Source organism: Gadus macrocephalus, chromosome 16 (genome assembly GCF_031168955.1).
Source record: "Gadus macrocephalus chromosome 16, ASM3116895v1".
NCBI classification, from domain to species: Eukaryota; Metazoa; Chordata; class Actinopteri; order Gadiformes; family Gadidae; genus Gadus; species Gadus macrocephalus.
This window is the reverse complement of record NC_082397.1, coordinates 17,504,055-17,516,348: the sequence shown is the minus strand read 5'-3', so window position 1 is coordinate 17,516,348 and position 12,294 is coordinate 17,504,055. Positions and strand designations below refer to the sequence as shown.

Below are 12,294 nucleotides of genomic sequence, written 5' to 3'. Positions count from 1 at the left end.
CTTGTTTCATTTTTCTGTCCTGGATTGATATGGGTTTTAACACGGTTTTGCGTTTTATTGGTTCATGGTTTTGTAGGATTACGCAAGCAATTACAATCACAAACATTATTTACTGTATAATAACTTTCACCGATGGTCACGAGGTACAGCTTGAGTCATGTTGTATTGGCCTTTGCATCAGTTATATCCCTGGAAGTATTTAAAACCTTCAAACATTCATTTTGTCCTGCATCAACATGGTCATGTTGAAGCTGTCAACAGTGCTTGTTTAATGGAGAGAAAAAAACACACCTGACAGGAATTCTTGGTGTGGCTCCCTGCCCCTCCCTCTTAAACAAGCAAATCTACTTTCTCCAAGTCCTCTGTTCACGCCCTTAATAATCATACTCTTCCTCATTCTCGGCATGATGAATAGAAGGTGTACAATGGTTAAAAACTTGAACTCTGACCTATTCATAGTCATCCTCGATGACTATGACCTCCATCCTAAGTATTCATAATAATAAAATAAGGCTAATTTTGGAACCAGATACCCCAGGAACCCTTACTCGTCATGAGGAAACATTAGAACAGGATTTAGCAGCATGGACAGCAGTGCACACCTACATACCCCACCTCATTCACTGGCCATAATTCCAGCCCCCTCCGCTCCCTCCATCCGATGGATTATGGATCCACGGTTTCATCAGCAACAAACCCTTGATGTTGTGATATTGTGTCCCTTGCCATTTTCCAACTGTGAAACTCTTTATCCTCTTGGAATAAAGAATGAATCAGAATCGGTTGCAACTGATGCCACAACCAACATTGCACCTATTGTGTCTAAAGTAATACATCTAGTTTACTAATTTATTACATTGACAACGCCCACACTTACACACAGGCCCACTCAACAACAGCTGTGGTCACCAAGATGATGACAAGGCATACTCTCATGTACATATGAACATTACTAATCTTAAGGTGCACAAGATAAGAATGCAGCAATTTAGCGGACAGGCTTTATAAGTGACATTAAATGGCTCATGAGAATGTGCAGCTCAGTGGAAATACTAGATCACCTTTATGGACTCTTCTGCAGCTTAAAAAGACTAACAGAAACATGATCTATTTTTTAATGTTGTTACTGTTTTTCCCACTAGATGGCAGCATGTAACAGTCGGTTATTTGTAACCTTCCAACCATAAACCGCCTGAAGACGTTTCAACATTCACAAATACTCAAGCATTGATGATTGGCACATACAAGCAACAAATAACGCGTAAGGCTATATATACATATATTTTCTATTAACTTTTATGCATTCAGAAAATATTAAAAACATTAATTGAGACAGACACGTGCAGTCGAGGTTAAGAAACCATGCTGGCTTAATACATTCAAAAATATAAAATATTAGGCTTACAAAGCAAACGTGTGTGTGTGTGTGTGTGTGTGTGTGTGTGTGTGTGTGTGTGTGTGTGTGTGTGTGTGTGTGTGTGTGTGTTAGTGAGTATGTGAGATAGAGAAGATAAATGTTCATATAATAAGACTAAAACTAATAAAACTGATGACTGAATGTCTATCAAACCGGACCAAACTGTGGTTCTTGCCAACGGTGTCATTCGAGATCTTGATAACAACACTCCCTGACAACAACATTGTCTCCCATGCTTCTTCTCGTCAATTTCTGTTGCTTTGAGCCTATGGTAAAGATTTTGCTGAAACTAAACGATATTAATTTCCAATGGATCTAATATCAGTAATAGTAGGGGGAGATATCCATGGACCTACATGAAGGATTGACTGAAACCTTCAATCTGAGACTGTGGACAAATACCCACTGTGGCAGTGGCGTCTCCACCTCCCTCCTTGGGAGCATTTATGTGCCATGTTTGAGCAGCTGCAAGAAGCACAAATAGCTTCAGCAAATATGGAATTAACACAAAAGAAACAAACAAAAACATATTGTCTTTAGATCTCTTTTTGGATTCTGATATAGGGGAAGCATTGTCAATTTTTTTGCCTAAGGGATGCCTTCACATGACTGACTGAGTGTGTGTGTGTGTGTGTGTGTGTGTGTGTGTGTGTGTGTGTGTGTGTGTGTGTGTGTGTGTGTGTGTGTGTGTGTGTGTGTGTGTGTGTGTGTGTGTGTGTGTGTGTGTGTTTTTGTGTGTGTGTGTGTGTGTGTGTGTGTGTGTGTGTGTGTGTGTGTGTGTGCGTGTGTAGGTGCGTGCGTGCATGTCAGAGATTAGACCCCCAGCAGCGTTGACGGTGACTTTGGCGGTGAAGAACTCCTCCGCGACTGAAGAAAAGAGGCCCGACAGAATCTGCGGAGGCCAATAAATCCAATGTTCCCCCTGCTCCTTTCAACACTGAACTCCAGGACTCCATGGCCAGCAGCCATCAGAGCAGGGAAGGAGTTCAGATGGGAACTTTGGTTACTCTGATTCACTCATCAATAAAAACAAAGGTTTAGTAATCTAGACATGCAACGACAGCCTGTTCTTTTACTCTTATTCCAGCAGTGGACAAACAAAAGTAAAAGAGAATGAGGCGTCTAGATTCTTTCACTCTGCACTTCATGACTCACTTATTATACTAGACTCTGCATAGCCTCCCCCCCCCACCCCCACCCCCCCACCACACACACACACACACACACACACGCACACACACGCACACACACACACACACACACACACACACACACACACACACACACACACACACACACACACACACACACACACACACACACCCACACCCCTCTCACGCCCTTATTGTATGTGTTACGTCCTGGCACTTAATGTACAAACTTATTGTATGTTGTATGTCCTTGCACTTAAAAATAGCACTTAGCATTGTGTAGCATCTTATCCTAGCTAGCTTTGTTGTATACGGGGAATGGAATAACCTAACAATTGTTAGTGCTTGGCACTTGGTTCTATGAACTTCATTACTGTACCGTCACCGCTATATTGTTTCCCTTGACAAATATACTTATTGTAAGACGTTTTGGATAAGAGCGTCTGCTAAATGCCCTAAATGTGAATGAAAATGTACTCTGCTACTGCCGTTATACATTGTTCGTCAGAGAACTACGTGTATTTGTAGCAGAGTTCAGTGAAACTCGACAGAAATCCTACTTACATGCTCATGTCCAATTTCTATCCATCAGATCCCTGTATCAAACCGTAGGGCACTATCCCCCATCAGGTTGGGGTCCCGAGTCGACACCATCCATTCTTGTAACAGTCAGACACCATTACAACCTTCAAGTCACAACTCAAAACTCACCTGTTCAAACTCGCACACAACGTCTAACTGATCACTGTCTTGATTGTTTGTTTGTTTTGTTTTGCTTTTGTTGTTTTTTCCACAATGTCTTGTTTTTAAACGATTTATGATAATTTTATGCTCTGTAAGGTGACCTTGGGTGCCTTGAAAGGCGCCTCTAAATTAAATATATTATTACTATTATTATTATTATTATTATTATTATTATTATTATTATTATTATTCTTTTAAACTTGTAAAACTAAACCTTGCAAACAAGAACTATGAAGGATAAGGGCCTGAATGTAACAATCCAAATAAATGGACCAATAACACTTTTCAATAAGGGTCCAATCATTAACCTTTAATTAAAATTAGTTAATTCAGCAATACCTATTGAATAACATGAGCATAGAGGTTAAGTTTAGGGTTAAGGGTTAGAGTTTTGCCTTTGTAGTTGAGTTCTTGTTAGTTAAAGTATCTCTGGTTGCACTCGCACACCATCTCCGATACTTAGTAGTGGTCCTGGATTAGGTTTAGGATTAACCCTAACCCTATTAAATAAAGTCTACAATAATTCCTTAGTTAAAATGACCAGCATTATTAAACTTGAACACCATTTGTGAATGATACACGAATAGTTAAATGTTAATTAGTAAAGTTAATTATCATTACTGCATAAACGTACTTAATGGTTAATGTACCTTTATTGTAAAAGGTTACCAATGGTCTTTTCCTCTTCCCATCTCTCCGCTGTGCATACTGAGGTATCCTGTAATTCCATCCTCGCCAGGGGGGGCGCTGACGTGTCTCCTCCTCAGTGGCGTCAGCGGTATCCTGGCAACACCCGGTCTCCCTCTTGTCTCAATCAAGCGTTCCAAATAGATCGCTGCTGCAGCAGGTGGAGCGCGAGCCAGCGACGGCAGACCATGGCGCACAGGGCGCGTATGAGAGTGAGCAACCCGAAGAGAAAAGACACTTTCCAATGTTGTGTCAGTTAATGTAATGATAACTACAACCAGTCAGCCACGGATGATTTTGTGATTGAGTTGAGTGGTGACCGGGGAACTGCCGAACGGTGTTAGGAAGCGTGTGTGGATGGAGCAGCAGCAGCGGTGGAGGAACTAACGGAGAACTAGAAGAGAGGAGCACAACACGAGCGCAGAACAAGTGAACCGCTCTCATCGCGGAAGGACGGAGAACTTTGGAAACATTTTACGCGCTTTCTTCTCGCGCATGCTTTGCGGTTGATATCTGCTTTCACGTATGCCGAGGCGCGGGGAAGCTTCTTTCAATCCGACGACACACTGAGTTCAAGAAGACATTTGAACTCAGCGAGGAGGTGATACTGAGTCCCAGAGACTCACTGAGCCACTAGGAACCATGTTGAAGTTTCATAACTCGGACCTTTGGATAGCCTGGATTGTCATTTTTTGCATGGAGGGTAAGTTTTCCGTTTCCCTACAACTTGAGTCGCAGCTCTCGTCTCTAGGCTACTTGTTCCACAGTGCCATGTTCACTGGAAGAATGCAGTATGTTTACTGGGAGCATGTAGTATATTTACTGGAAGCATGCAGCACCCTGTGGATTTTTGCACAATTGTACTATTTTTATTAAGTTAAATCCCATTCCTTTCCTATAAACCACTTATTAAGTCATTACCAATGGTCTTGTTTGTCAGTATTTTCCAAACAGATGTAGGCCTTTACTCTATCTACAATAACATGAAAAAATATATATATCGTGCCAACGTCATCTCCAGATCCCATGAAGCCATGTGATCCCCTCCTCAACATGCGTGATTCTGCTATCCCGGGCATCTCCACACAAACCAAAGCACTACAGCATGGTCCTCCTGCACTTCTCAAGAAGAAGACGCACTTTTAATTGCTCGGGGGAAAACAAATTCATCCCGTAACTTTGCGAGCACGCTACGCTGTCATGGTGCCGGGGTCCCACACCAGTGTGGTGGGACGTCCGGGTGATTTGAAATAGAAACGGGAGCAGACGGTGTAGGGCTGCGCCAGTAATCCCCGCGATTAAGAGGAACACGGTGCATGTGACACAACACAGACCTCGTTATCAACAGTGAGGCAGCGATTAGGGAGCGAAACCTATGGGATCTACAAAAAACATACGACGATAAGGAACATACTATAGTCTATATGTAGCCTACACTATTTTTTAACCACAAGGTATTCATTTTTAAGGGATGATCTTCGTCTTTTCCTGACGAATTCACTTTTTATTCGCTATATGCTCTTGTAGGCTATTCAATGTGTTTTTTGGACGTGTTTTCCGTCCATGGGAATAAATCAACAATTGTACTGGAGGAAATAATCAGGCCTTTATCAGAATAAACACTTAAAGTCCCCAAACCCAATTTAGAGGGCCAATTACTTCAGCCTCACCTCAATTCACGGGCAACTGTACCGAGGTGACAGGTCAATTAAAGACACGTCAGCTGAAGAGTCCCACACACTGGGGTACGAGATTGAGTCTACCTCTGATTGCAAGGTGCTTCACTGGAGCGGTTAGTTATGGGCTGCTCGTGCATGGCCGGCCCCCCATGCTCACTCAGGGGGACTGCGCGCACACGCCGGTCATAACAATAGTATTGTTTATTTCGCTGAGGTTCTCATTGTTTGGGGGAAAATCTTATTTTTGGACTTATTGCTATAAACCATTGGACGATTTAAAATGACACCTCAATATATAACTTCTCTGGGTGGGAACAAAAGCAAACTTCAGAGGCAACGAGAGCAGATGTACCATCAAACCTGTTTAAACACACGCACACACAGGCAATTTCATCTGGTACATCTACAGGGAGAAGGGCCAATATTCCAGTGAGTAACTGCTGCAGCAGCAGACGTGTGCATTGATTGGTCATTTGTGTGCCTGTTTGTTTTGCCTGGTTGTATCAGTGTCCTCCTCCACCCCCTGCATGTGGAGCGTGTCACTATCCACTCCCATTGATCAGGTTATGTAAGCGCTGACTTGAGTTATCGTGTCGTAATGAGCTGCTGGGCCAGGATGGCAGACACCTTGCTTTAGGTAAGACTTCATGTTCCCTGTTTATGCCCTTGGAAAACTCCAAGGTCCACAGTTACCGTCCCTTGGTCCTTTTTCTGGTTGTCACAAAAACACACACACACACACACACACACACACACACACACACACACACACACACACACACACACACACACAGGCACACATACAAAAATGCGTGCACACATGCACGCACACGCAGGCCCACACATATCCATGCACACATACACACACAACCATACACAAACACTCACCATGCTATGTGTGTTTGTTGGCCGTATAATACGCAACAGTGTTCAAAGACTGTTTCTTTCTTTTGGAAAGGGGCGCAGAATACGTGAGAGAGACGTGCTCCCCAATGCTGGGGACAGGAGTTCGGTGTTGCGTGCTTCTCACCGCAGGTGTCCTTGTCACACAGTCAACACGAGCGCTGGACAGGCTGTCTCTCGTGACCGGCTGACAAGCACGCGCCTCCCCAAGCTGAACATTAAAATTGCATCACTCTTTTTTTTTTTTCTCCCGTTTGCGGTCGCCATCTTGCAGCTGGGTGAGCACACAGGCACAAGTGGCAGAGTATTCAGAGCCGCCCGTAGAGCGTGAAACCAAAGATAAAGGGCCTGATATAGACATTCTGGGAATCATCGGAATAGGCAATGATTTGGCTCGGTGTTAATGGACCGATTGGATCAGCTTTTGTCTGGACTTTCCCCTGTGCCTCCAGTGATACACACTCGCCATTTCAGCAGAATTCAACAGGAGTTGGTTTGTGGCCTCTTAGCTTTTCCATGTAACAACATGATAGACTGCAAGATATGCTTGGAGGGAACGCTTGCCCAGGATGCCTCTGATGTTTTTTGTCCTTGAGGGACACAAAGCGTTCTTAGTTCCCCACTTGCCCCCGTGCGTTTAAAACTAATCACGGCACTCACATGACATGGGATGTGTGGTTTATGTGCATGATGTCCCTGTCTGCCTTAGGCTCTCTCTCTCTCTCATTTCATGATATTTGCATGCTGTGTTTGTGATTCACTATTCTGTCATTTATTATTTTTATATGTTCAATCACCCAGTCGTATATAATGTAGCACATTGGCTGCAGGATCAATACGGTTACCAAGGCACACGTGTGTGTGTGCATGCTTTTTCACAGGGAGAGGAGGCTTGTGAAACATTTTGCACAATTCAACAAGTCTGACAATTCAGTTATTTTTTACCATTTAACTTTTGTGGAGGTGAACAGAGTTAACTGGAGTCGAGTGGGGATAACAAGTGGCCATGCGGAGAGAGAGTGATGAGAGGAGGGCCTGATTTGTTGGAGAGGTGACCAAGAGCGTTCACGGCTCACTCTCTCCATAATCAAAGCTCATCTTTCAAAGCAAACCTCTTTTTTTTCTGCAACTGAAAGCACCTCAAGCACTCGAACCTTTGATGAAAACATCCTATTGATGCAGAACAGATAGTTACCCAAAAAAGAAGTGAAAAAACCCTGTCCACGTCAGTTTTATCTGGCAAATTGATGCGTAAGTAGTGCTTTTTTTTCACCTCCTCTCTCAGCCGGCTGCTAAAAAGGAGCAGCTGGATATGAGTGTGTTGGACAGATGGAACTTTCCACCTCAATTACTTTTCACACTAAAAATAGACTCTCAAAAAATTATAAGAGCTCTGGGACCGCTTGCAAAAGTGCATGTGAGCGTGTGCATTAATGTGCGTGCGGGCGTGTGTACGTGTGCACATGTGTGTGTGTGTGTGTGTGTGTGTGTGTGTGTGAATGACAGAGGCTGAGAAACAACCTCAGATGATGGCAGAGAGACAAGCCATTCCGGGGGATGTGTATGAATAAAAGATAGGCTGAAATTCAGAGTAGAGAGGGAGAGAGAGAGAGAGAGTGAGAGAGAGAGAGAGAGAGAGAGAGAGAGAGAGAGAGAGAGAGAGAAAGAGTGAGAGAGAGTATCTTAAGGACATATTAAGCCCCGCCCATCCCTCTCCTCCTCACCCGAGTCCCCAGACTGCACTGTTGGGTTCAACATCTGTGTTCCCGCCCCAGATCGGGCCTGCGGTCCTTAGGGTGGGGGGGGGGGGGGGGGTGGGGGGGGGGTTTGCCTTCCGGGTGGGCAACACCTTTAATCCCAAAAAAGTTGCTGAAGTTGAGTTTGGAGTTGAATCGGGACAGACCCAGAGATGTTGTAGGGACTCAACCGGATGTGCTTCTAACTGGGTCTTGGACGGATTTGGACCGACCTCGAAATGTGTCCGGGAGGAACCTGTGGGGGGGGGGAGCGGTGAGGGAGCGGATGGGGCCAGTGGGCGGTGGTAGGAAATAACACTATGAGATTAGAAAACTCGCTTTAAAATAAGCGCGTTTTCATTTCGCCGTTTGGATTAATCACGGCATGTGGGCTATGCTCACCTCTGTGGCCCCTTCCACAGTGGATGTTAGGTGAGGTATTTGTCCTAATTAGGTAGGATAACAGCCGTTCCTTATGTGCACTAAGAAACGGTCAAGACCACCGTAGACAAAGACATTTTTTTTTTCAGATTTCTTACAGTTGCATAGTAGATGAGCCCATTTATTGTACATAGCAATTAGTCTCCCATGACAATTGGTTGAAAAATGTCTGGCAAACAACCCAATGAATAGCAGTTTCTGCCTTGACATACACCTTAAATTCCAATTCAGCTTTACCTTTGTAAAGCTGAATTTGTAAAGCTGAATCTATGCAATGTGAGCGGCATGTCTCTGTACATATTTTTAGAGCTTCTGCTTCATATATTCAAAATATCGTAGAACATCACTCACCAACTCCCCCACGCCCTAAAACGACATATCAATGTACTGATATATTCAACTAATATAAAACCAAATTCCATTGATTGCTTCGGTTAACGAGCCATGCTAATTAGGTCTTGCATCATATGATGTTTCCTAAACAAAGTCTGTGGAGTGTGTGTGTGTGATACATTGTAACAATCCGTCAATGTTAGACATGAGGCTGTTTGGGGAGATGTCTACAAGGAATAGGGACTGTGTTTATCCTGGAAAATCCGGAGAAGCTCAAATCAATATTATTGAGATGCGTTTGCTTTATTATGAGTTAGCCTGTGCCACGTGTGTGTGTGTGTGTGTATATGTGTGTGTGTCCCCATGGCCAAACAATATTGCATCTCTCCAAGGAGGTAGTGTCTCCCTGCCTTCGAATGACCTCATCACCACGCTCCACCACTCACAATACAGTGGGCCCCCTCCCAGGGTTCTCTCAGACTGCAGCTCAGATGGTCGTCTGGGTTCAGAAGCATCTCACAGGAGTCTCGCCGGCTGGCTCACCATCAGAGTCATGGTTCAGTATAACGACAATGCAGTTCATCAGGTTTCAAGCTGTGTTGTTGTGGGTCTCTTTTTTTCCTTGTTTGGTGCATTCATTCAGTAGCATTCAGCATGTGTGCAGTTGTTCCCCCCGTCTTTAGTAGAGTAGCTTTCAGGATGCGTGAGCATCATGCACAGGGCTTGGTTCTAAAAACCTTAATTGGATTATGTTCTCACGTTTTCCCAAGAGTTATGAGTAACCAACTTACAAAAGCAAAAGTGCGATCCATTAAACAATATCTCATTGTGGCCAAACACTAGAAGCGGATAACCTTTACGTCAACCAGTTTTAGAACTGTGAGGACCCATGTAAAGAAACGTGGTCCCTGGTGAAAAGTTCAAGTAAATACAATTATTGAACGCCTGCGGTGGATTGGGAGTCAGATACAGTATGCCCAACAAATGAGTTTGCAAACACACTCCCTATGTAGTCATTGAATATATATATCACTGCCTGTAAGCCTACTGCCTGATCTTCAGTGACCCAGTGTCGTTAATTCAAAATTGATTTGTCAGTTGATCTGTACCAAAGCAAAATGACCTCGCAGCCATTGATAATCCAAACTGTCCACCCACAAAGCATCCCACCGGCGGACAGCTTCAATATCCTGGACACCCCTCGCCGGAATTATGCACACAGGCACCATTAGTGGCCCGGGGACATGGTTCTGATCAAATAAGAGAATATTGCGCCGGCTTGCGCAACGGAAATTACGAGACTGTTGAAATCCCTATGACTTTGCAATTTACCATAAATTGGCTCTAAAAATGCACTATAGATAATTTCATAGACGAGAAGAATGTGATTTAGAAAATGATTGGCTGTCGCCGGCCCTGCATTCTCTCTCTCTCTCTCTCTCTCTCTCTCTCTCTCTCTCTCTCTCTCTCTCTCTCTCTCTCTCTCTCTCTCTCTCTCTCTCTCTCTCTCTCTCTCTCTCTCTCTCTCTCTCTCTCTCTCTCAGCTTGTAAAGGTTGAAGGGGGGCCACATTGGCATTGTTAGCATTGATTGTAAAAAGCGAGTCACTTGAGGACTTCCATAGTCTATGACTTCCTCATTTATTTTTTCCACAAACCTTAACACCTGCCTGCGTAGTCGATGGACTTGAGTTTGGACATCGTGTGGCTTTGGGTTCTCTGCTGTTGAGGACTGTAGAGACACAATAGCAGAGGCATGAGAGAGAGAGGGAGACAATTTGACAGAATGTCTGTAATTAAAATGCCCCAGGCCTTTTCGTGCACATATGTTCTTCATTAACGGAACAGGTTGTCACACTACTTTCCTCGACCGACAACTGGGCCAGTGTGTTCTCATTCTGTTTTATTCCATCAAAGTTAGACAAGGTAGTCGTTGTGAAATATGCGGTTCACTTGGCCGGTGAATAGATGGATGGATGGGGGTAGGAGGATGGATGAATGGATGGATGGTTGGTGGATGGATAGATTGATGGAGGATAGATGGATGGATGAATGAATGAACCATGGGCAGAGGATGGATGGATGGATGAATGAACCATGGGCAGAGGATGGATGGATGAATGAATGAACCATGGGCAGAGGATGGATGGATGGATGAATGAACCATGGGCAGAGGATGGATGGATGAATGAATGAACCATGGGCAGAGGATGGATGGATGAATGAATGAACCATGGGCAGAGGATGGATGGATGAATGAATGAACCATGGGCAGAGGATGGATGGATGGATGAATGAACCATGGGCAGAGGATGGATGGATGAATGAATGAACCATGGGCAGAGGATGGATGGATGAATGAATGAACCATGGGCAGAGGATGGATGGATGGATGAATGAACCATGGGCAGAGGATGGATGGATGGATGAATGAACCATGGGCAGAGGATGGATGGATGGATGGATGAACCATGGGCAGAGGATGGATGGATGGATGGATGAACCATGGGCAGAGGATGGATGGATGGATGGATGCTAGATAGAGGATGGATGGATGGATGGATGGTAAGAAAGCCTTGGCTACCTGTTAAGTGCAAGTCTGTTTTATGAGCCTCTTCATTAGCCCTGCGTGGCTCAATTCCATAGTGCTTAATGCCTGGCCAGGAATTCATGTATAAACAAGCCCATTTGTGTCTTGCTTCTCCTTTTTTTTCTACCGACCCCTCTTCGCTAAACATCTCCATTTTTGGGTTGGTCCTTGTGCCTTTCTTATCTGCTTATTTGTGTTCAGTTTACGTCTTCCATGTCTGCTCCCCCAATGTGCTATTCTGTCAATCCCTCCCCCTCTTAAACACAGACAGACAGGCAGACAGGCAGACAGGCAGACAGGCAGACAGGCAGACAGGCAGACAGGCAGACAGACAGACAGACAGACAGACAGACGCCTTTTCATATATGAGGCTATGGCTGCAGAGGGGCTAAAGGAGTGTTTTCTACTTCATCCCTTCGAGTAGGGAAATGAGAGTGCAGGTCAGGTCTGATGCAAGTGAACAGGCGAGAGAAAGACGGAGAGATACAGAAAGAGAGGGAGAGAGAAAGAAAGATAGAGTCAGAGACCCCATCTGTGCATTGTTACAGCAGACTTCACCTGTGTGGTTTAGTCGCTGGGGTATCTTGTAGAACACGAGGCGCGCGGGGCGGTAAG

At 44.4% G+C, this 12,294-nt stretch overlaps 1 protein-coding gene and 1 long non-coding RNA gene across 2 annotated transcripts in view; both read left to right on the top strand.

Annotated features, from left to right (window-relative positions):
- The first annotated feature begins 320 nt into the window (after positions 1 to 320).
- Positions 321 to 2,741, top strand: LOC132473942 (uncharacterized). The gene is made up of 2 exons (XR_009529511.1): positions 321 to 1,261; positions 2,209 to 2,741. It is a non-coding gene; the product is annotated as an uncharacterized LOC132473942 (long non-coding RNA).
- A 1,379-nt stretch (positions 2,742 to 4,120) lies between these two features.
- igsf11 (immunoglobulin superfamily member 11) overlaps positions 4,121 to 12,294 on the top strand; it is a 94,516-nt gene continuing 86,342 nt past the window's right edge. Inside the window, exon 1 of the mRNA XM_060074332.1 lies at positions 4,121 to 4,702. Within this exon, the coding sequence (XP_059930315.1) occupies positions 4,642 to 4,702 (61 nt within the window). The 5' untranslated portion in view covers positions 4,121 to 4,641. The remainder of the gene's footprint in view (positions 4,703 to 12,294) is intronic.